The following is a 21,910-nucleotide window of genomic DNA, read 5'->3' as shown; positions in this document are numbered from 1 at the left end:
GTGAGAAGATGTGGTATCCTCTCGGATGTTGAGCAGAAAGATTTGCGTTTTGACAGTGTTCGAGTATGTGGGACGTTGAGAAGGATTTGGAAACGCGATATCCACAGGTGGAAAGCCTGATGTCTCAGGGGCCAGCAGAGACCTGAGACACGGGCAAGTGTGACGCCGGGAACACAGCACGGTGAGCCAAGACTGAGCTCTACGATGACAGTGTGTAGGACAAGGCCGCGTCTTGATCGTTATCCAGGGGAACAGATGCCAAAAGGACGGGGATGGGGTAGAGGAATGAGGAGGAGGGTGTGACTTGTTCGTTCGGCTAGGTCAGACGCCCGCCTCCGCCTTTGTGCGGACGCAGACTGCCAGGCCCGACGCCCGCCTGCAACGTGGTGCTTGGCACTAGACAGGAGTTCAGCGATGGCTAACTCGACAAGGATCAAACGAGGGAGAGTAGCAATGAAAAGCATCTGATACCGCCGACAAGCAGCCGATGTTCATGATACTGGTGGCGCAGACCCCAGCGCTCCTCAGCACTTTCCCAACCCTTCGTCACTGAGGACCCTTACCTAGCACAGCGTGACAGATAGCGTAGAGCGACCTCTCATACGGATCATGAGTCAAATATACATTGCTCTCCACACACAATGGAGCGTAGCTAGACAACACTAAGCCTATGCCCATACGAAGATGTCATCGCATGACCTTCCTATTCGCAGTCTAGAGCGGCAAGGTCCCTGCAGCTCCTGACCTCCACACTAGTCTCAGCAAGTCACTGTCCCCCTCTAGGTGGCAGGCAATCAGCACCGTCGCTTACTCCGCCTTGACGGCGTTCTTGTGCAGCTCCATCTTCACCCTGACTACTCGCTCTAGTAGCTTGTCCACGACAGCTTCGCGGTTCTTCTTGTATTGCTCCTCGATGCCCTCCAATTCCTTCTGAGTCTCCTTCTCGACCTGTGATTGAGCATCAGACTGAGATCCCTCATGCTTTGGGGAGAGAGGGGTAACGAAATTGTAGGAAAAGTTGACAGTCAGATCCTCGGTTCGCTTGAGGTGCCCTTACAATCTGGACAGCTGCTTGCGGAGGAGCCGAAGCAGTGGCTCCACAACTGACTGGACAATAGTGTCTCTGGCGTACTCACCTCCTTCTTGTACTTCTGGAATTCTTCCTCCTTCTTTGACTTCAGCTCCTCGATTTCCTTGGCAGCCTCACTGCGAGCGTCCTTCAGCTTCTGTGTTCGATCTGCGGGCGGGTTCAAACAAAGTTCATACGTCAGCCACCCCCTCCCAGGGACCCCTCGCCAAAGCTCCCGGCAATGTGAAGAACTTACAAGTCCTCGCCTTCTGCACAATCTTTGCTGCCTCTTTCTCAGCTTCCAGCAGAGTCTGGATCCCTTGCGATTGTTGAGCGGCCTGTTGAGAAGACGATGTGGAGACGAGCAGAAAGGAGAGATGTCAGGCATCAGAGGTCAGCACTCGTCCGAGATCTTTGGCGTCGCTTCGACGAAGTCAACGCACCATAGTGGTTTGCGAGTGGAGGGCGGCTGAGGTATGAAACGTCTCTTGGAGCAGCTAGAGGATTAGGGGTATCGACGGTAGATCGGAAGCGGTGGGTGCTTGTGGAAGCGGACGGGAAGGTGAGTAGATCAGTCCAGACTGGCGTGAGACGATGCACGGCTCCGTTCCGCTCGCGCGACCGATCTGGGGCCAAGGTTAAGTCGCCCGCACCTCGGCAAGCGCCAATACTTCCAACGTTGGATCGTATCACTTCGGCCTTCTTCTCCCATCTTTCTCCGACACACCCATCCCTGTCCCTCTCCCAAGCGTCAGCTGTACATGGCAGACGGAGCAGGGTCTTCGGCAGGTAGCAGCGATGCCCTAGGTCTGCTCAGTGCTGCATTGAATGCTGCCGACTCTACCGCGGAAGCACACAACCTCCGACTTTTGTACGACCTCTTCCGACAGCAGCCAGGCAATCTGCCAATCTTGCTGCCCAGCCTTGTGTCCCTCGTGCCAAGATCAAGTCCTACTGTCAAGAGATGGGTAGCAGATGTCCTTGATCTAGCCTTCTGCCGGCCTACGCTCAGCTCGGAAGGTCGAAGTGCTTGTGAGTGAAATGAGGTCTGCGCGAGGGGGGGTCGCTGCAGCCTCGATGGTCACGCCAGACTGATGCCGTCTTGTCAATATGTCTATTTGATTCTATCACCAGTATCCGTACACACTCCCGATGCGTTGCTGGTCTTTCTTCGCGATCCCCAACAACAAGAGGCTAAGATCGCCATACAAGTCTTCGCTTCCGTATATGCATTTCTGTTCAGGCACTGGTGAGAGTTCCACACATGCATTTGAATATCGCGCCAGGACAAAGCTGAACAGACGCATTGAATCCCGACTCTCTATCTGACAGCTGCAATGACCCGTCCTCGCTGCGCGTCTGGCAGTCCATCGAGCAGATCAAAGATGCGATCTCGCAGCTATTCGAAAGTGGACATACCGGCATTCGCGTTGCTTCGATCAAAGCTTTTCAAAAGATAATACAGGTGCAATCCAAAGGTGGCAACCCGACAAGCAAGAACGACTACAACCTGAGGATTGTCCCGCCCGGGCATCGCTTTCTCAACGTACCTGCCCTAGAGGCTGAGGCTAACAGGCTGCTCACGCAGGTAGTGACGTTGGCATTCACTAGCAAGTAAGTCAACCTTCTGTAGCTGCTTTTCCTCTTGAAGCAATGAAGGTAGCTCACACCCGAACGTCTTCCCTTCATCATTGATCTCGTCCTTCAGCAATGTCGATGTGGTCATGGCGTGCTTCAATACCCTATACGTCTTTCCCAAGCAAGGCCGAGGCTTTACTCAGATCATCTTGGAAGCTTTTACTAGCTGGACGCCAGCAGCTCTAGCTGGGCAATCTCATGTTCAGATTCGCAATGTAGAGAAAACGTTGAGACTGGTCCTCATACACTACCATAGGATGGGCATGGCAGAGCATGCCTTGAGAATTCGAGGCGCTCTAGAAGCGCAGGGTGCTCGAATGGAAGCGGCTGCCGACGCCGAAGACGAGAGAAGAGCGGCAGAGGCGAAGCGTAAGAGGGATAATCTGGACGAAGAAATCTCACAGGCTGACAAGCGCCAGAGAGTGCGGGAAGCTCCACAGGATCCGGCCGCGATAGACATCTATTCGACGTCAGCTGCTGTCGCTGGACCCTCAAGCGTGCCAGATCAGAGCAAACCACCATCTCTGAGTGGCATTGAAGGGGCTCAAGCCTTTGTCAAGGCAGCTACAACTGTCGCCGGACCGAATGCTTTGGCTGCTTTCGATGTCAAATCTCTTCCCCTGCTCTTGGTGGTCGAACTGATTCTGGCGAACCTGCAAGCCGCTCCTGACGAAGAACTCCACAGAACCATTGAGAGCACAAGGCAACAGCTCAACCAAGATACATCATCTGGTACAGCACCGCCACCGCCAGCTTCGGTACCCACTGCCAAGCCTGCCCCTCCACCACAGGGCCAGGATGCTAAAGATGTGGAAGTCGTACAAGCACCAAGAAACCCGCTCAAAGAAGACATAGAGGACGAAGATCTGCGTAGGCTGGCAAAGACAGGCGACGCCTCTACGGAGCATGCGCGGGAAGGGGCGCTAGCCGATGCTGATGGCGAAGACATTCATGATGCCCTGGCTGGACTTGAAGATTTCCAATTGGCGCCGCCTGAGCCTTTCAGTCAGACCGAGGCTCGCGCGCTGATAAAAGAGTCAGTTGCAAGGATGTGCGACATGGGTGCTCAAGCTGCAGCTTTTAGTGCAGAGCTGGGTGACAGCGTGCCTTCGCACACACTCTGGGCAACACTTGCCACACGGCTGGCCAGCAGAGGCTTTGCAGGAAGCGATACGGAGAGGCCGGGAACGGATGACGACGCCGCAAGCAGTCAACAAGTCGTGAAAGCTGACAGAAACTCTCTGGAGGGCCAGGCAGACGTTATACGTCATATGCTCCTCGAATTCCTCAAGGTCAACTTTGCGAAGAGGGCTCCCTTCGCAGTTCAGTGGCTGACAGAAGAGTGGTATTGTGACTTGCAGCGTAAGAAGAAAGGCAAAGAACTTCGTTATGCCCATTGGCTCCGGCAAGTCGTGGCGAATGCTTTGCTCTCAATCGACAGCAAAGACAAGTCTTTGTTCTCCTTCCTCGCCGAGCTGCCTAGTATACCCGACGGAGTCATAGAGCAGATCGGCGCTCTTTGTCACGACAAGTCAACAATGGCAGTCGGCTTTACTAGTCTCAAAGATCTGGCCCTGGCAAGACCGCCAAGTCGCGCCAAGTCGGTCGAGATCCTTCTCGATCTCGCCCGCAGCGAAGAGAAGGGCCTGCGAGCACCGGCAATCATATCCGTTCGGGGATGGGTTGGTCAGGGCGGCCCATTGGAGAAGATCGTATTGGACTCAGCAATTGCTTCACTGCAGCGGCTGACCGTACATAGCGACAAGGCTAGTGCGGGCGCTCAGGAGACTAAGCCTGACGCTAATGGTAGCCAGTTGGACCTACAGAAGGGACAGGACCCAATCAAGGACCATAGCTTCCAACTTTCAGACGAAAGCCAAGTGCTGCAATTTGTAGAGCTGCCTTTCGCCCTGAGCGTAAAGATGCCAGACATGCTCGACAACGTCTTCTCCATCTATCCGTCAATGCCTGCGGAAGTGCAGAAGGCCGTACGACAGCACATTGCCGCTCTCATTCGCTCCTTGGGTCCCAACAATCCAAAGTTGCTGCAGTTGCTGAGGTCGTTCCCTGCTGGCTCGGATACATTAGCTCTTAGCGTCTTTACGGTTATGGCTGAGAAAGGAAGAACGCAGGCACTCGTCTCGGCCGTGAAAGAGGTGATCAACGAACGGGAGGTTGATCCGCACTTCTTGATTCCGATGCTGCCGACTCTGACCAAGGCCGAGATCATGAAGCATCTTCCACGCGCAGTCACCATCCTAAACAGCAAGACGGCAGAAGATCGTGAGCAACTCAAGTCCCTCTTTGCCTCCATTGTCACGAAGCCGGCCCAAGGCTTTGGTAGTGTGTCGACCAACTTGCCGCGTGTGCGAGACTCGGAGATGCTCACTCCCGTGGAATTGATGGGCCTCCTACACTCTGCGGAGAAAGAGATCGGCTTGAAGACGACGGTAGATGCTATCCGTATCTGCTTCTCTATGGCAGACATCTTCCGCTCGGAAGTCTTGGCGGCGGCTCTGAATCAGCTCATCGAGGAGCAAGATCTGCCGGTCCTGTTCATGAGGACGACGATCATGGCTGTCTCTAGCTACAAGTCTCTGGCTGGGTATGTGAGCAGCAACTTGCTCTCTCGACTGATCGTCAAGAAGATCTGGCAGAACAAGCTGCTCTGGGACGGATTCATCTTGTGCGTGGAGCAGACTGCTCCTGGATCTTTCGCTGCCTTGCTGCAACTGCCGCAAGAGCAGTTGGTGGACGTGATTCAGCGTAAACCAGCTCTAAAGGATGGACTGCGGGCGCATTTGGAAAAAAAGGTTGGTAACAACAAGACGAAGCTGGCTGCGTATATGGAGTTATTGGACGGTGCTGGGGGACCGGGAGGGTCGGCTACTCCGGTCTCTACGCCGGGTACACCTCAACATGCTTCCGCTACTTCGTAGGCAGGTGTGGTAGTGACGAGAGGCGCCCGCAAGCGGGCGCGGGAAGCGGGATGTAATGCAATGCATGTACTAGTACTTTTTCAAACTCAAACAGGAGGCTTGTGCAGCAATCGACCAATGTGAACATGAAACGTGACGTGACGCGCCGCGTGTAAAGGGCGGAGAGGACCCTCTGGTCGTAGGGCCGCTTCACGATGACAGGCAAGCTGACACCTGCTCGGTCATCGACCCTGGACAAAGCCGGACAGGGCGATCAGGGGCGGCACATTTGAGTGTGCATCGGCCGATGACGAGGTCCAGGCACCGCCACTGGAATGAGGACTTGGGGAGACGCGACAGCCTTGCAGGCGGGAATGCAGGATGCACGGCGGGCACCAAGTTGAGGAGGCGACTGGAAATCCCAGTCGCGCCTCGCGACACGCACACGCTCATCTCGCAAAGGGGCGCGGCGCGCAGGGCTCATTTTCCACGCCACGGCCTGGGCGGGCGTTGGCTTAAGTGGAAAGAAACACCAAGACGCAACCACCTTCCTTCCCATCCTCACCTACCACTCCTCCTCCTGCCATCATCGCACTGCTCCCTTCCCCTCCCGCACTCCTCTGTACTTGACGACTACCATTTGACGACAGCACAACACACATTAGCATCTAGATTTACAGCATCGCCGCGATGTATGTCTACAAGAGAGACGGCAGGAAGGAGACGGTACGTCGCGCTGAGTCGGTGCACTTGCTGCATCCATCTAACTGATCATCCACCTACCGTCACTTGCACCCACTGAACAGATTCGTTTTGACAAGGGTGAGCGCCTTTACCTGCGTGTCTCTCGCGACTGCTGAGCGCGACCGGACTGCTCACATCACGTCTCCTACTCTACGCTCTACGCGTATCCAGTCACTGCCCGTATCGGCAAGCTTTGCTACGGACTCGACACAAATGTGAATATGGCACACGTGTAGAGTGGGTCTCTTTCCACCATGCTGACGTTTGTTTCGTCTTCTGTCCACGTTTGTTTCGTCTTCTGTCCCTCCATCTAGTACGTGGACCATTACGAAGTTGCCAAGAAGGTAAGTAATTGGCGCGCGACGCGAGGGGTGTCAAATGAGCATCTTGCCACTCAAAATTTCCTTTACTCACGCGATGCCATCCACTTTATCCTACATGCTCTTTGACTCCTACTAGGTCATTGATGGTATCTACGCTGGCGTGACCACCGTCGAGCTCGACAACCTAGCAGCCGAGACGGCCGCGTACAAGACCACCACCCACCCCGACTATGCAGTGCTAGCAGCTCGAATCGCCATCTCCAACTTGCACAAGGAGACAAGAAAAACCTTTAGCGCCGTCATCACTGACCTCTACGAGTATGGTGAGTCATTGGGGATAGCAGCAAGGTTTCCGCGCCACGTGTGTGGTATGGGCGCGAAGGCTGAGCAGTCCCTCTACATGCTTTCCCTCCCCTTAGTCAACCCAAAGAACGGCAAGCACTCGCCGATGATCTCAAAGGGCACCTATGACTCGATTATGAAGAACAAGGAGCAGCTGGACGGAGCCATCATCTACGAGCGGGACTTCCACTACGTGAGTTAGCACACCCTTTGTGGCTGACGCGCCCATTTACGCGTCTGCTGACCCGAAACTGGTCTGTCGCGTCTCCATCCGCCACCCACAGAACTTCTTCGGTTTCAAGACTCTTGAGAGGTCGTACCTGCTGAGAATCAACGGACGGGTAGCAGAGCGACCACAGCACATGCTGATGCGTGTCGCTGTTGGTATCCACGGAGACGATGTCGAGTCCGCCATCGAGACATACAACTTGATGTCAGAGAAGACCTTCACCCACGCTTCGCCTACGCTGTTCAACTCGGGTACACCCAACCCACAGCTTTCGTCGTGCTTCCTGGTCTGCATGAAGGACGACTCGATCGAGGGAATCTACGACACCCTCAAGACGTGCGCCATGATCTCCAAGACGGCCGGAGGTATCGGTCTCAACATCCACAACATCCGAGCTACCGGATCATACATCGCAGGTACAAACGGTGTGTCCAACGGCATTGTGCCCATGCTGCGAGTATACAACAACACTGCTCGCTACGTCGACCAGGGAGGCAACAAGAGGCCCGGTGCATTTGCCATCTACATCGAGCCCTGGCACTCGGACATCTTCGAGTTCCTGGACCTGCGCAAGAACCACGGAAAGGAGGAGGTGCGAGCCCGTGAGCTCTTCTACGCCCTCTGGATCCCTGATCTGTTCATGAAGCGTGTGGAACAGAACGGTGACTGGTCTCTCATGTGCCCAGCGGAATGCCCTGGTCTCGCTGAGGTGTATGGAGAGGAGTTCGAGGCCCTCTATGAGAGCTACGAGAAGCAAGGCAAGGCCAAGAGGACAATCAAGGCTCAGAAGCTGTGGTACGCTGTGCTCGAGGCTCAGACCGAGACTGGCAACCCCTTTATGCTGTACAAGGACGCTGCCAACCGAAAGAGCAACCAGAAGAACCTCGGAACCATTAAGAGCTCCAATCTGTGCACGGAGATCATCGAGTACTCTGCTCCTGATGAGGTTGCCGTCTGCAACTTGGCCTCCATTGCCCTCCCTGCCTTCATTGATGCTACCACGAAGGTGTACGACTTCAAGAGGCTGCACGCCGTTGCCAAGGTCATCTGCAAGAATCTGAACAAGATCATCGACGTCAACTACTACCCCGTGCCCGAGGCCAAGAAGTCCAACTTCCGCCACAGGCCCATCGGTATCGGAATCCAGGGTCTTGCCGATGCTTTCATGATCATGGGCTTCCCCTTTGATTCTGCTGAGGCAAAGAAGCTCAACGTCCAAATCTTCGAGACCATCTACCATGCCGCACTTGAGCGATCATGCGAGCTAGCTCAGGCTGACGGCCCTTACGAGACCTACGAAGGCTCCCCAGCTTCGCGAGGTGAGCTGCAATACGACATGTGGGGCGTCACGCCCTCGGACCTCTGGGACTGGGCTGAGCTGAAGGAGAAGATCGCCAAGCACGGTCTGCGCAACTCGCTCCTTCTGGCACCCATGCCTACTGCCTCGACGTCTCAGATTCTGGGCTTCAACGAGTGCTTCGAGCCCTACACCTCCAACATCTACACGCGTCGTGTCCTCGCCGGAGAGTTCCAGGTGGTGAACCCCTGGCTGTTGCGCGAACTCGTCGAGCAAGGTCTGTGGAACGACACGATGAAGAACCGTATCATTGCCCACGGTGGATCAGTTCAGAACGTGCCCGGCATCCCTGACAGGATCAAGAAGCTCTACAAGACTGTCTGGGAGATCTCACAGAAGACCATCATCGACATGGCTGCCGACCGTGGTGCCTTCATCTGTCAATCACAGTCGCTCAACATCCACCTCTCGGCTCCCACCTTTGGTCAGCTCACCTCGATGCACTTCTACGGCTGGAAGCGAGGACTCAAGACTGGTATCTACTACCTGCGCACTCGACCTGCTGCCAATGCCATTCAGTTCACCGTCTCTGCCGAGGAGCAAGCCATGGCCAAGGAAGCCTCGCGAAAGGCCTCTGCCAAGAAGCAGATCAACGGCAGCGGCACTGCCACACCTGAGATTGCCGTCATTGGCAACGGTGCCAATGCAACGCCCGTCACTGCTGCACAGGTCAATGGCAGCCTCGCTGATGGCGTCGGCCGTCTTGGCGTTGACGGAACGGTGACTCGGGATGGACCTGGCATCATCAAGGGCTCCAACTCGCCCTTTGCCCCCGCCAGCCCTGCAGTGAGCTCGAGCGAGTCCGAGGGTGATGTTTCTGCCGACAAGCTGCGACTTCCGGCAGCTACGCCCGCCTCGGAGGAAGAGGAGAAGATTGCCATTGCCAAGGCCAAGGCTGTTGCCCAGGTCGAAGCCAGCAAGACGGCCGCTCTGGAGTCTGAAAAGGGCGCACAGGTAGACGAGGGCTTTGCTGCTGCTCTGGAGCGTCAAAGGCAGAGGCAACAGCAGGCCGAGGTGCTTGCTTGCTCTCTCGAGAACAAGGACGCTTGCATCGCTTGTGGCTCGTAGGTCGCACGCGCACCCCTGCTGTACTCGTCTTGATCCTCTCCCGCTTTCCCCCTCTCTTCTCGGTCCCTGTCTCGTCTCTTCTGTCGTTACCCTGCTGTCTCGTCTGTCTCTCATGGCTCTATGTTCTCTGCGTTCCGTGTCTAGCACCCATCCTGTTGGCTTCCATCTCATGTCGCGTGCCTCGCGTGCAGGGCTCTCTTTCCCCTGTCGACGAATGTATTCAATTCCATGCCATCATAAGTCTTCTTGTACTGCATGTGCTTGCTTGCTTGTCTGCTGCTGTGCCTTGGGGATCTGTGCCACTAAGTCGATCGATGCAAGGTGAAAGAATACGACTCGATTATGTACGCAGAGTCAGGCGAAGGGCTCGCTAGACTAGTCGGTCTGTCTTCCATGGATGCTGTGTTTGGCTGGGCGGCGGCCATGCCCCGCACTGCCGCTGTCGCTGTCCGTTGGACTATGACTTGTCGATTGCCCGCGCGCGCTGCAGGGGCCAAGAGGTGCACAGAGCTGATAGTCGTCGTTTCCATCGGGAGCAGAGAGGCAGAAGGCCAGAGGTCAGGGGAGGAGGGGCAGCAGAGCGAGAGGCCCAGGTCTAGCCGGCGGGTGGAAAAGCCGCACACGCACACACACACACACACACACGACGGAATGTCGAGGGCGGCGCGTGGTGTGCGAGGCGCGCCGTGCTCCTGTGCTGCTGCTGCTGCCATGGCCGTGCGGGGGCCCTTGTTTGGGAGAGCAACACCCACATGCCTCGTACTCCGCTCATCATTCCTCCCGCGTATGCACGACGGACAAATGGCGGCGCCGGTTGAGCATCCACTCATTCTCTTCGTCACGACCCCTCTGCTCTTCGCCATCACCTTTTAGCTTGTGCTTCTGTCTAGATACCCCTCCATCAAACATCCCATCATACCCACGCTACGTCTCTGCTCTACAGACAGCCCTCAGAGGGCCCTCCTCAGGACGGCAAGCAAGTGCAACACTCGACTCGGCAATTGCTCCAGGGCTCATTTATAGCCACACACCGTCACTACTCACAACAGAGCCTCGACACCGTCTGTGTCCTTGGCAATTCATCTCCCCCTCGTCCTCTGCTTGCGTCTTCGATCGTCGAACTTGTATACCGTTGAAAGCATACCACCACGCAAACCCGCACACACACAACCTCACCTTGGTCAACATGGTGTCTGTGTCTCGCCCCGCTCCGAAGACACGCCGATCCCTCTTCTCCTTGAAGAAAGCAGCAGCCAGTCAGGATATCCCTAGCGTGGACAAGACAGCGGCTCCGGCACCAGCAATTGCATCGGAGGCTGCTCAAGCTGCCTCGTCCAGCTCCCGGCCGCCCTTGGTCACTCAAGGCTCTAGCTCGTCTTGGATCGAAGACTCTTCCCCTCCCTCCTCGCCGCCGGCCAAGTCAAGGCAGTCGAGCGAACGCAAAGGTCAGGTGGCCTCCACCCCGTCTCCAGCCTCTGCCGCTTTCAAGTTCCCAGCACTAAGGACCAGCCGAGTTGCTGGATCATCCCATGTGCCGGCAAAGGCAGCCTTGACGACAGGCTCATCACCCAGACGACCTCGCTCGCGTAGCTCGCCAGCGGATCGCGCCCTAGCACGTCTGGACAAGCACAGCAAGAATCGCTCCCACTTTAGCATTCCCGATGTTATGGTCACTGCTGCCGAGGAAGATGGAGAGGAAGTCTACTTTGAAGTCGAGGTGCCAGCCGATGACAGGAGGATGAAGCTGCACACAGATGCTGTTGCAGGTGAATTGGAGGGTCAGAGCCAAGGCAATGGATACGAGGGGGCGGGGCTGGATGTCGAACAACCACCGCGCAAATCGCTGGGCGGTAAGATGATGCCCTTTTTGCGAAGAGAGTCTTCCGAGAGGGACGAGGTGAGAGGTGTTGTCATTACCACTTCTCAGGCTTCGAGTGGTCCGGCTGCACGCGCACCCAAAAAGGCCATCTCTGGCATCTTTGGCAAGAAGGAGAAGAATGTTGAAACGGCCGTCCCAGTTGCTAGCAAACCTGCAGAAGAGACGGTGGCACAGAGAAGTAATTCGCCATACGGGCATCCTGGCTCTGCATTCGACTCTTCCGGGTCTCTGCCGCTCTTGTCCTCCAAGGACTCGCTGCCTTCATCATCGACTTCGAGCCATTTCCCTCGAACACCGCCAGCCAGCGAGAGCACGTTTCCAGAGGGCATCTCGGGCAAGAAGGTGGTGCCGGTGGCATCTGCAGTCTCAAGTGTTACCACGGCGGACGTCGCAGCGAGCAAGAAGCAGCGCAAGGCGAATCAAAAAGAGGAGCTAGCGCTGATCAAGGAGCTGGCCAGGATTGACAAGATGGTCCGCGAGCACGATGCCAAGGCAAAGAAGGAAGCTCCCGTCAGTGCACCAGTAAAGACGCCCTCGAGGATGATGACGATCTTTGCGGCGAGGAAGAAGGGGCCGGCGCCGGCCAGGAAGGTTAGCATGGTCAAACGCAGCGCCAGTGTTGCTGGACGGGAGCGCAGAGTGAGCGCTCAGCACAGTCAGAGCAACAAGGGTGGCGCCTCAGTATCGTCGACCAAGGCACCCGCTGCCCCGAACAATGGCCCTGCAAATCGCAGCGCAGCTGGACCATCTGCGCAACCGGCTGCTCGCAGCTCTCTCGACGGAGGCGAGCGCAGCGATGACAGTGAAGACCGCCCTTCCTTTTCTGGCAAAGAATGGTCTGCAGACCTCCCCACTACTGCATTGAGCAGTCTAGCAGGCAAGTCGGGAATCCGATACCCGGGTCTCTCGACGGACGACACGCTCGACTTTACGCTCTCCTCCGACAGTGAGCTCCCTGTAGGCGTGACACTGCCGAGGGAGGACTCGGCGGTGATTCCTCTCGCGGCAGTCGCAGATGAATGCAACGGTGAAGAGGGTGAGGAGGTGGAGAGCATCTCACCTTCATCGACGTGGAGCGAGAAACTCGATGGACAGGAAGGCGAGAACCACCAGCCGCTGCAGCAGGAAGAAACGATCAGCAAGTCATCAGAGAGCCCGCCCGTAGAGTCTGGCTCAGCCGCCTCGCCCACGCCCCTGACAAGACAAGTGTCGCCTCCAGAGGCCGCGTCTACGCTCCCTCCACGTCCCCCTCGCCGGCAGAATTCTGCGCCAGCTGGCGACGTGCCACGCAACGACGCTAGTGCCAGCCGTCCTGTCCCTCTGCAGTCCCTATCGATGAACAAGATGCATGGCCCATCCTCCAGCGCCAAGGCCAACGCCAACGCCACTGCCGCTGCTGTCGCGGTACAAACAATGAGCTTCAAGCCCGGTCAGATTATACCAGATACCCTTCCGAGTACTTCGGGAACTCGATGTGATTCGCCTTCGCTGAGGTATGCGAGCAAGATGGCCAATGGAACCGGGAGTGGGGGTGGGCCGGAAGAGTTTACACCTTTCAGGGCGGCTATGATGGTTGCTGGCCCGTCGTTTGTGGCTGATCGGACGGGTCAGCGGATGTGAGTGAAGCGGGCGAGAGGGACACGAGCCATTGGCGTAAGAGTTCCACCCCTGCTCTCTGTCTGTCCCTTGCGTCCTTCCTTTCCCTGCCTTCTACCTCTATTGCCGCGCCGCGAGACCCGATATTCCTGCTTCCTTGCATGTTCTTGTACAACAGCTTTGCTTTCAGTGTACCTATGCCATTATTGATCTTCTTGTCCCGCTGTTGAGCAACTTGATTTGGACTCTCGTAGTGAAGCGCCGCCCACTGTGGTGAGTTGATGCCGGGGAGCAGCGTCGGAACGGAGCCGTGCATCCGGCCCTCCCTTTTTCACAGCGCAGCGCAGCGTGCGGGGGAATCCGCGAGAGGCGTGGCGTCCCTCCGCGGTCCGGGGAACCGGCAGAAGTGGAGAGCCGGATGCGTGCGTGTGCGGGTGCGGGTGCGGGTGCGGGTGCGGGTTTTGCGGGACTGGTGGCCTCGGATCGCATTCGCAGCACGATTTGTATTTGCCGGTGCGGATCTACTCTACCTACCTTACGATACTATTTACCCCACTCTCCACTTTTAGCTGTGATTGCCACTTGACGCTTAGCGCACGCATCTAGCTATACTACGAACAGAAACAGAAGCAGATACATACACATACACGCACTCAGACAATATGGCAGCTTTGAAGCAAGGAAAGCAGGCGATCCTGGAGAAGAATGACAATGATGGTGAGTCTTTCGGCTCAGCAATAAGGGATTGCCACCTTGCTCAACTCTAACTCATCGCTTTCTCCTTTGTGCCTGCTCCCAATCATCTCTCTTTCTCAGTCGTCATCGTCTCCGCCCTCCGATCACCCATCACCCGCGCCAAGAAGGGTGGACTGGCTCAGTGCTGTCCCGAGGAGATGCTGGGCAATGTTTTCAAGGCAGTCATTGCACAGAGCAAGATTGATCCCGCGCTGGTCCAGGTGAGTCGGAGCGCTCAGGGCGTGGAGGAGGGTGGAGGGGGACAATGGGCGACATGCGGATGCTTGGCCGGCCGAATCTCCTATCTGACCAGGAGCAAGAGGCGCGGGGTGGCTACAACGATGCTTTTGGACAATACTTTCCGGAGCAGGGGACTCTATAGCTTGCTTTCCATATTCTGATCCATCGGACATATCGTACTTACCATCTATCTCCCGCCCTTCCGCATCTCTGCAGGACATTGCCGTCGGCAACGTTCTCCCTCCCGGTGGAGGTGCCACCGTGGCCCGTATGGCCGCCCTCTGGGCTGGATTCCCCAGCAGCACTGCTGTCAACACCCTGAACAGGCAATGTTCTTCCGGTCTGGCTACCATCAACCAGATTGCCAATGAAATTACCGTTGGTCAGATTGACATTGGTATTGGTGAGTGGAGAAACACGCCTTAGCGGATTTGCAGCCAACCCGAGATTCTTTATTCATCCCTTTACCTCTTGTTTCACTCGCGCAGGTGCCGGTGTTGAGTCGATGACGCAAAACTACGGAGCTGGTGTCATGCCCGAGAAGATGTCGGATGCCGTCATGGAGAATGAAGAGGCAGCCGACTGTCTCCTGCCCATGGGTATCACTTCCGAGAACGTTGCCAAGAAGTACAATGTCGACCGCAAGAAGCAGGATGCTTTCGCTGCCAACTCCTACGCAAAGGCCGTCAAGGCTCAGAAGGAGGGTTACTTCAAGAGCGAAATCGTCCCCATTACCTACGAGGACGATGAGGGCAACAAGCGCACTATTGAGATTGACGATGGTATCCGAGAGGGTGTCACTGCCGAGTCGCTTGCCAAGCTCAAGCCAGCCTTTGACAAGGACGGCTTCACCACTGCCGGAAACGCCTCGCAGGTATCCGACGGTGCCGCCGCTGTGCTCCTCGCGCGTCGTTCCGTAGCCAAGAAGCTCGGCCTTCCCATCATCGGCAAGTACGTTACTGGCGCTGTAGTTGGTGTGCCACCCAACATCATGGGTGTTGGTCCTGCCTACGCTATTCCCAAGGTTCTGGAACTCGCCGGCCTCAGCAAGGATGACGTTGACGTCTGGGAGATCAACGAGGCCTTTGCGTCCCAGGCAGTCTACTCCATCGAGCACCTTGGTCTAGACTTTGCCAAAGTCAACCAAAACGGTGGGGCTATCGCTTTCGGACATCCCTTGGGCGCATCGGGCGCCAGAATTGCAAGCACAGCTCTTGCCATCGCTAAAAGAACAGGTGGCAAGATCATCTGTGAATCGATGTGTATCGGTACAGGTAAGTCCCGCTGCGGTTAGGCAGGACGCGCTTCCGTTTGTGGAGTAGGAGCTGATGTGCTGACGAAGCTACTTCCTCTTCCTCCTCATTCTCTATCACAGGTATGGGCATGGCAGGCATCATCGTGAACGAGCAGTAGAAATGTGTCGACGATGTAGAGCAGGGCAACGCGTCTCGATGATGACGCGCTAGTTCCGCTGTTGGCTCGATTGCAGGCGACTTTCAATGACATCAGAGCGATACAATGATCCGAGGCAGCGATGACTGAGATTCAGCACACCATTCTCAACGACTGAGTCAATCGACCTAAAGAGACCGCGGCTTCGACTGTGTCTGGCTTTCTGTATCTGATCCGTCCCCCCATAGGCAAGGCGGCCACTTCCGTTCCGCGGCAGGCCCGTGCACCTAGAAGTGGTGCGTGCACGACGGAAGTGGGCACGCGTCTTGAGCGCAGTGGTGCTCCATTGCTGCCATTAAGCGCCGTCTTTGCTCCTCATCACACAGCGCACCCCGTCCCTTCGCCCTCGTCTCTCCTATATAGAGCTCCCCCTTCGCCCACTTGCTCAACCTTCCCCCTCCAGCGATCCAGCGATACCTCCAGCTGCCACAGACATCCTGGTAAGCATACACTGCCCTTAGCAGAGGATTCACAGCACTGCACCTGACGTCTGTCCAGCCATCTCCCTACAGCCTACGTCGCTCAGCTTTCTGCTGGCCAGAGAGTTTCCTCAGGCACCTACACTACGCTATAGTAAGTCCTTAGTGCTTCAGATGTGGTCCAGACTTCCGCTCATCCTTAGCATCACCATCTTGCACCAGCTAATAGGTTCATACTGAAAGGTCTTACAGCCTCAGTCGCGAGAAGTACACTACGATCATAGGAAGAGTCTCATAGTGAGTGATATGCATGACATCGCTTGTCATCAACACTCCTCGCGCCTTCTCCAACAAGGGAGTATCAGCAGCTGACATCAGATTCTCCTCGTCTGCTGTCCACCTCTCGCCAGCGCTAGCGCTGCCACCTCTGGCTCCTGCTCTCGTGGGCGGGTTGTGCCCAATGCACTCCTTATCAACGCAGTACTGCTGGCTAGGGCCGAACATTAGTCTAATGACTCCCTTAGAACATCTCCCCGTACTATGGGAGTGTCTAGCACCCCTTCTGCAGTCTCATTGGCATGCAAGAGCCTTCCCTCACCGGGCTCTATCGACGCTGCTCGGCCATATTCTCGTCTCATGCCAAAGCATCGACGTCTGACTTCGGCTCTCATTACATGAACTCTCATGCAAAGTCATCGGCGTCTGACAGTCACTCCGCTCATTCGCAGCAGTCTGAGCCAGCTAGGCATGCATGCAAGCAAGCAAGCACACCAAGCTTGCCTCTGACATGCCAAGCTTCGCTCTCATGATGACTGGTTGTCCACTGCGACAACTCTTACTTCGGTACCTCGTACCAGGATTCGACAATCCACCTTAGGCCACCCTTCTACCTGGTACTCGCCTAGATACACGAAAGGGCAACTAGACACCGCATCGCTTTCGACACTCAAACCGAAAGCATCTTGTGCGTAGTCAGCATAATGAAGAGAACTGGCGTCTCTTTGGAAGCTGGCAGGGCAAGTGGGGCGAAGAAGCCCCGAAAAAGTGTCACCTCTGGTTCAGTTCCATCACTACCTATTGTACTTCGCTCGCCGTCACCTGTATCGCCTGTTGTAGCCCGTTCTGCGACCCCTGTTCTCGCACCCTCTCTCCCTTCCATTGCCCCTTTCACTTCTACTACTACTTCCTCTTCTGCCATCGCTTCGACCTCTGGCTCCAGGTCTCCTTATCACAAGTCGCATGCCAGAGCGTTGCCTTCTACCTCTACCTTCGCTACCAAGCCCACTACTTCGTCTTCAACTTCTGGTGCCTCTTCCTCTACGAGCGCATCTACTGGCAAGACTTCGACATCTGCCAGTAAGAGTACTGCAAAGACCATTGCCAATGCTTCGACCTCCCGTGTCTCTGCCTCTACAAGCACATCCAGTGGCGAGAATTCGACAGCTGTCAGCAAGAGTACTGCAAAGACAATCGTCAAGGCTTCGAGTTCCCATGCATCTACAGACAAGGATGAGAACGCCTCGCCTTCAATCTCAACTCCTCGCACTCCTCTTGCCGCCACCTCCACATAATGTCGCCACATCTTCTGCCTCTTCTTCCCGACCCTCGGGAGTCGACACCCTCATCGGACGCACGGGTAACACGAAGAGGTGGACGCATCGAGGCACTCTTCACACGCCGACTACGACGTCGTTTTTCACCGGATGACATCGGCGAAAGAGGCACTGCATTCAGGAGCTGTTCTTACAGTCGTCACACTACATCTCCTCTACTCGCCAGGAGACCCGAGTGTGATTTTCTGGCAATACAACTCAACGTTCATCAAGCGCTTGGACGAGGAAGGGCTACCTCGTGCCCCCAACCTTGAGTTCTGCAAATGCATGGCAATCATGCAGCTCATTTGGATGGGTTCCACCGCCGCCAGGGGACACTTGACTGAGGAAAAGTGGTACGATATCTTGACACCTTGCTGCGCTCACGAGTACGTGTACTGCATGCCGAATGTCAGCGGAGAGCAATTCAAGAAGGGTTGCGACAGGACCATGAAGAACCCGTCTGGCATCGAAAGGGCAAGGATGCTCATCGACTACGCCTGTAGTCTTGACCTTGCTCGGAAGATCGCCGAAGTTCTTAGACTAATTGCGCATCATCGAGTGGCTCAAGGCGGTCAAGACGAATCGAGCTCCTGTGCGCCGATCGCTTCCCAATTTTCTTTGGTGGGCAGTAACAGTGCACTCCAACCTCAAGACTCACACGTGGCGTGTCTTCCATCGAGACTGTTTTGCCAAGCTGCCGGCGCTGAAGCAGGCCATCATCGAGCGGGGAGCCCTCTGCTTACGCTGAGCTGCTGCAGGCCTATTCGATCGGGCAACCGGCCAATACCACTCATACAATCCTCTTCGAAAGAGTCAATTCTAGACAACACCTGCGATGGCTTTCGAAGAAGCAGCTAGCTGCTGCTCTGGTCAAGTGGGCTTCACTTCATAAGTCCGCCGTTGAGGTACGGTGGATCGACATCTTCGAATTTTGGAGGTAGAGCCAAGTTGAAGAAGGTCACCGTGGGGATCCGGATAGACAGGGATGGCTCAACGGCAAAAGACGAGAGCACTCACCCACAAAGTCAACACGATGGAGCTACATCAGCCCGTGCGACCTCGCGGCATCATCCGACGCCCTCGAGGTGCAGATCATCAGGGAAGGCTCGATCCATGGCTGGGATGACGATCGATTGAGCATCTCGAGAATGCCCTTGACCACATTTCCATACAGCCAATTGTTGTTCTGGTGAGTATGTCGCAACATTTACTCTCAGCCGCCAGTGTTGGTGCAGCTACGCCAACAGGGCACAAGTGACAACATTTTGATGTTCATCTCTTTCGCTTGCACCCACAGGCCCGCGAGCTACTCGTGCGGGCACTCTTATCGCTTGGCAGGGGGGACACAGACAAAGTACTACCAGCGCATGGCTCACATTCAGTTGCTAGAGATGGCCGCCTCCTTTGCAATGTATCCGGACCGAGAAGAGGAAGTAGAAGAGGCGTGGAAGAGGCGCTTGGAGACCAGGCTAACAGTAACAGCGGTCAAGAAGGCATTTTCCAAGGGCCTGGGGAGGGCAAGTGGGGCAATCCATCAACGAGTACCAGGGCATGTCGCGTGGCTCGTGGGTCAAGCCCGACGGATCAACAGGCACAGGTTGAGGGCGGATGTGAGTACCGTAGGGTAGATGAACGTGGACGCTGGGCGTACAGTGGGCTGACCGTCGCTGTGAATGCCATCCTCTTCAGCTGTCGGACGATGTACTCCACCATTCCGTCAGAGAGTACCTGAACAGTCCTACCTTTGGCGAGATCCTTTGAGCCACGAGTACTTGCAATCCCGCCGAACCCCTCTACCGTCGTCGCTGTCGGTAGCGCATGTAATGCAATAGCCACACCACGTCACTTGTAGGATCCCGATGACAACATGACCATCAGATCTTTAGAGTCAATGAACAGTCCATACACGCGGCTCAAGGAACAATGTGCGCTTCTTGCCTTCCGGAGGCAAAGCGGAATCACTTCATGCTACTGCCCACTGGTCGCTCAGCAGTGACTCCCTTTCTCCGAGCTCAAATTAGCGTCGTGGTCCGCGGGATAACCGTGATTCGAGACATGAGACCCGTTCCCTGGGGATTGAAGGTCAGCTCGAGCTTGCTATCGATCGGGGATGAGTACTGGGGAGGAGACTCACAGCGTTGGCGCCCTTGCCTCGCTCCTTCTTGAAGCCCTGTGTAATCTGACCCCCTCACCCGTCCGCCTCCGTCCCTTGACATTGCGCTGCTGATCGTTCTGAAACAGCTCCACGTGCATCAGCCTGTAAAGGCAGAGGGGTCACCTGTAGCTTCAGGACGCAACGGTCGTCAGCGGCCTTTACGATAGACGGAGTCTGGACAGGTTGGGGGTACAACAAACATTAGGCGGTCCGATTGCGAGCTCGGAGCTACAATCCAGCTGTTCACAGAGGTGCGAGGGAAGTGCAAGAAGATCCGAGCATCCGGCTCGCACTACTCATCGAAGGCTTCTACACCGGGCTCCGGGCGGAAGAGTGCCCTTCCACTCAGTCTGTGAAGACAGGAAGCGCGGGGCCAGGTCTTGGGAGCCAGGGATTGATTTCAGCCCCAGCAAGACCTCAAAAGAGGGGAGCGTGAGTCGTGCTCAGTGCGGTCGCTCGCTGCTTTTTTCGTAATACGAAAAGGGGGAGGTTCGTCCAGCCCTAGTAAGCTTTCCTGCCGCCGGCCGATCTTGTGCAACGAACGACCCTGGCATAGCGCATGGGAAGGTGAAACGGTGCCTTTTGCGCTCCTCTTTTCGCCTTGGCTTTGGGCTTTCCGCCTTCTGCAGGGGGTTCCGCTGCTCCATCCCCGCGTCATTTTCAAACCGCACCCTTACTCGCCTCCATTCGGTCAGAAGCGCGGTGAGGTCGTGACCCTCAGAGGCTGTCCGCACGCTGACGTTAATTGGCTTCCCCGCAATCCCGGGCTTCCTCACTCCTGCAAACCTTCCTCACCTCTGACCGGGAGCACAAGGGGGCCACGGAAGCCTAGTGCACCTCCGCCACAATCGTGCACCTCCGCAAGCCTCTTTGCGAAGAAGAGGGTAAGGGTCACGCGCGGCGGGGAGGTCTCACAAGATTTCCCGCCGGGTAACCCCACTTCTGACTTCGAATTCCAGTGCAGCACCGTCGGTTAGGCAATCCATGCAAGTGGCCTGCTCCCTTCGCCGAGGGCAGTCCGGCGGTATTTGTTTGCGGATGATCGTCGACTGACTATTGTCTCACATTGGCAAGGCAAATGGAGCCGCTCTCGCCGCCTTCACAGCAGCGAGTAGAACTCCGCCGCCCTCCTCTGTATCGACTCCGCTCGCTTAGGCATAATCTCCGCTGATTCGCTCACGTGGGCGGAGGCTCTGATCCTCTAGTCGCCGGCAATCTTCGCCTCTCATCTGCATTCTTACGCAAAGTCTTCCAAGAATTGCAGTGGCGACTGCCTCAAGGTCATCAGGCTTGTCTGCGATCCGCGGGTGGACCTTTCCGTCGGCGCCTCCCGGAGCTCGCCACTCCAGAAGCTCGGTCGACCGTGGTTCCGGTAATCTCAACATTCGACTACAATGGGCTATTTCAGACCCAGGCTAGTAGTGGCTTACCATGTCCTCGTTCGGGGTGACATATCCGTAAGTCGACGTAAGTCGATGCCTCTGTGTTACTTGATTCTGCACAGAGTCTTCGCAAGCTTCGCAGAGTGCGGTAGGCCCCATGGTGCGTGGGCTTGCCCTCCTCTCGGAAGTCCTTAGGCTTTCGGTGTACTGGGATTGCTTCATCGCGCCAGCATGAGCGATAGGACGACGGGGAAAGGTATATAAGAGGACGTCCAGGGATACTCTCGACCATCTCTTTTTGTTCTCGTCGATCAGTCCACCTCCTCCCAGCCTCTCGAGCCTCCGGTTTCCAAAACGTCGCCCCAAATCTCAAGATGAAGATCGCTTTCATCACACCCGCCCTGGTCGCCGTGGCTCTGACCTTGGCCTCGACCTCTGCACGACCCATTGACATCGATGCCCTTGAGGTTAGATCCGAGACTATGCCTCGCGGTGCCGTCGAAATGGAAGTGCCACTGAGCGCCAGGGACAGTCACAAGAAAGAGAAGAAGCCCAAGAAGGGCGAGGTAAAGTGGAAGCCAAAGGCCGAGATGCACAAGCACCACGACCAAACCCCTCATAGCCACAACAAGCCTCCTCACAAGGACAACAAGCCTCCTCACAAGTATGGTCAGCCTCCTCAGAGCCACAAGCAGCCTCCTCAGAGCCACGACCAGCCGCCTCAGAGTCACAAGCAGCCTCCTCAGAGCCACGACCAGCCGCCTCAGAG

At 56.2% G+C, this 21,910-nt stretch overlaps 7 protein-coding genes across 7 annotated transcripts; 6 read left to right on the top strand and 1 right to left on the bottom strand.

Annotated features, from left to right (window-relative positions):
- Nucleotides 1–631: 631 nt before the first annotated feature.
- Nucleotides 632–1,600, bottom strand: BCV69DRAFT_281813 (H+-ATPase G subunit). Its single transcript, XM_025492119.1, has 4 exons — nucleotides 1,513–1,600; nucleotides 1,326–1,407; nucleotides 1,137–1,237; nucleotides 632–981 (listed from the first exon to the last, which is right to left on the bottom strand). Exons 1-4 carry the CDS (start codon nucleotides 1,513–1,515, stop codon nucleotides 808–810), a joined length of 360 nt encoding a protein of 119 aa, XP_025349066.1. The 5' UTR covers nucleotides 1,516–1,600; the 3' UTR covers nucleotides 632–807.
- A 150-nt stretch (nucleotides 1,601–1,750) lies between these two features.
- BCV69DRAFT_281812 (hypothetical protein) lies at nucleotides 1,751–5,777 on the top strand. Its single transcript, XM_025492118.1, has 4 exons — nucleotides 1,751–2,101; nucleotides 2,204–2,318; nucleotides 2,402–2,683; nucleotides 2,778–5,777. Exons 1-4 carry the CDS (start codon nucleotides 1,831–1,833, stop codon nucleotides 5,644–5,646), a joined length of 3,537 nt encoding a protein of 1,178 aa, XP_025349065.1. The 5' UTR covers nucleotides 1,751–1,830; the 3' UTR covers nucleotides 5,647–5,777.
- A 425-nt stretch (nucleotides 5,778–6,202) lies between these two features.
- On the top strand, nucleotides 6,203–9,688 carry BCV69DRAFT_268462 (putative RNR1-ribonucleoside-diphosphate reductase large subunit; the record flags this gene model as incomplete). The annotated part of the gene is made up of 8 exons (XM_025490867.1): nucleotides 6,203–6,351; nucleotides 6,432–6,447; nucleotides 6,541–6,584; nucleotides 6,684–6,713; nucleotides 6,829–7,015; nucleotides 7,112–7,227; nucleotides 7,319–9,406; nucleotides 9,488–9,688. Exons 1-8 carry the CDS (start codon nucleotides 6,316–6,318, stop codon nucleotides 9,686–9,688), a joined length of 2,718 nt encoding a protein of 905 aa, XP_025349064.1. The 5' UTR covers nucleotides 6,203–6,315.
- Nucleotides 9,689–10,392: 704 nt separating this feature from the next.
- Nucleotides 10,393–13,382, top strand: BCV69DRAFT_281810 (hypothetical protein). Its single transcript, XM_025492117.1, has one exon. It carries the CDS (start codon nucleotides 10,875–10,877, stop codon nucleotides 13,185–13,187), a length of 2,313 nt encoding a protein of 770 aa, XP_025349063.1. The 5' UTR covers nucleotides 10,393–10,874; the 3' UTR covers nucleotides 13,188–13,382.
- A 324-nt stretch (nucleotides 13,383–13,706) lies between these two features.
- On the top strand, nucleotides 13,707–15,628 carry BCV69DRAFT_281808 (thiolase). The gene is made up of 5 exons (XM_025492116.1): nucleotides 13,707–13,880; nucleotides 13,980–14,119; nucleotides 14,355–14,541; nucleotides 14,627–15,412; nucleotides 15,514–15,628. The coding sequence occupies exons 1-5, from the start codon at nucleotides 13,826–13,828 to the stop codon at nucleotides 15,549–15,551; spliced, it is 1,206 nt and encodes a 401-aa protein (XP_025349062.1). The 5' UTR covers nucleotides 13,707–13,825; the 3' UTR covers nucleotides 15,552–15,628.
- Nucleotides 15,629–16,753: 1,125 nt separating this feature from the next.
- Nucleotides 16,754–17,679, top strand: BCV69DRAFT_159218 (hypothetical protein). Its single transcript, XM_025489414.1, has one exon. The coding sequence runs from the start codon at nucleotides 16,990–16,992 to the stop codon at nucleotides 17,578–17,580; it is 591 nt and encodes a 196-aa protein (XP_025349061.1). The 5' UTR covers nucleotides 16,754–16,989; the 3' UTR covers nucleotides 17,581–17,679.
- BCV69DRAFT_159261 (hypothetical protein) lies at nucleotides 17,460–18,667 on the top strand. The gene has a single exon (XM_025489415.1). It carries the CDS (start codon nucleotides 17,713–17,715, stop codon nucleotides 18,460–18,462), a length of 750 nt encoding a protein of 249 aa, XP_025349060.1. The 5' UTR covers nucleotides 17,460–17,712; the 3' UTR covers nucleotides 18,463–18,667.
- Nucleotides 18,668–21,910: the final 3,243 nt, after the last annotated feature.

Source organism: Pseudomicrostroma glucosiphilum (genome assembly GCF_003144135.1).
Source record: "Pseudomicrostroma glucosiphilum strain MCA 4718 unplaced genomic scaffold BCV69scaffold_4, whole genome shotgun sequence".
NCBI lineage: Eukaryota > Fungi > Basidiomycota > Exobasidiomycetes > Microstromatales > Microstromataceae > Microstroma > Microstroma glucosiphilum.
Note: the sequence above shows the minus strand (reverse complement) of the source record. Positions and strands in the feature narration are given on the sequence as shown.

What these genes read in the sequence shown, in the direction of transcription:
- BCV69DRAFT_159261 (XM_025489415.1), top strand. Translation starts at nt 17,713, where the DNA reads ATGACATCGGCGAAAGAGGCACTGCATTCAGGAGCTGTTCTTACAGTC.
- BCV69DRAFT_159218 (XM_025489414.1), top strand. Translation starts at nt 16,990, where the DNA reads ATGAAGAGAACTGGCGTCTCTTTGGAAGCTGGCAGGGCAAGTGGGGCG.
- BCV69DRAFT_281812 (XM_025492118.1), top strand. Translation starts at nt 1,831, where the DNA reads ATGGCAGACGGAGCAGGGTCTTCGGCAGGTAGCAGCGATGCCCTAGGT. An exon ending in CTCGGAAGGTCGAAGTGCTT is followed by an intron (nt 2,102 to 2,203) that starts GTGAGTGAAATG and finishes TTCTATCACCAG; the next exon opens with TATCCGTACACACTCCCGAT. An exon ending in GCATTTCTGTTCAGGCACTG is followed by an intron (nt 2,319 to 2,401) that starts GTGAGAGTTCCA and finishes TCTATCTGACAG; the next exon opens with CTGCAATGACCCGTCCTCGC.
- BCV69DRAFT_281810 (XM_025492117.1), top strand. Translation starts at nt 10,875, where the DNA reads ATGGTGTCTGTGTCTCGCCCCGCTCCGAAGACACGCCGATCCCTCTTC.
- BCV69DRAFT_281808 (XM_025492116.1), top strand. Translation starts at nt 13,826, where the DNA reads ATGGCAGCTTTGAAGCAAGGAAAGCAGGCGATCCTGGAGAAGAATGAC. An exon ending in TTGATCCCGCGCTGGTCCAG is followed by an intron (nt 14,120 to 14,354) that starts GTGAGTCGGAGC and finishes GCATCTCTGCAG; the next exon opens with GACATTGCCGTCGGCAACGT. An exon ending in TCAGATTGACATTGGTATTG is followed by an intron (nt 14,542 to 14,626) that starts GTGAGTGGAGAA and finishes TCACTCGCGCAG; the next exon opens with GTGCCGGTGTTGAGTCGATG.
- BCV69DRAFT_281813 (XM_025492119.1), bottom strand. An exon ending in TGTGCAGAAGGCGAGGACTT is followed by an intron (nt 1,238 to 1,325) that starts GTAAGTTCTTCA and finishes ACCCGCCCGCAG; the next exon opens with ATCGAACACAGAAGCTGAAG. An exon ending in TCCAGAAGTACAAGAAGGAG is followed by an intron (nt 982 to 1,136) that starts GTGAGTACGCCA and finishes CTCTCCCCAAAG; the next exon opens with CATGAGGGATCTCAGTCTGA.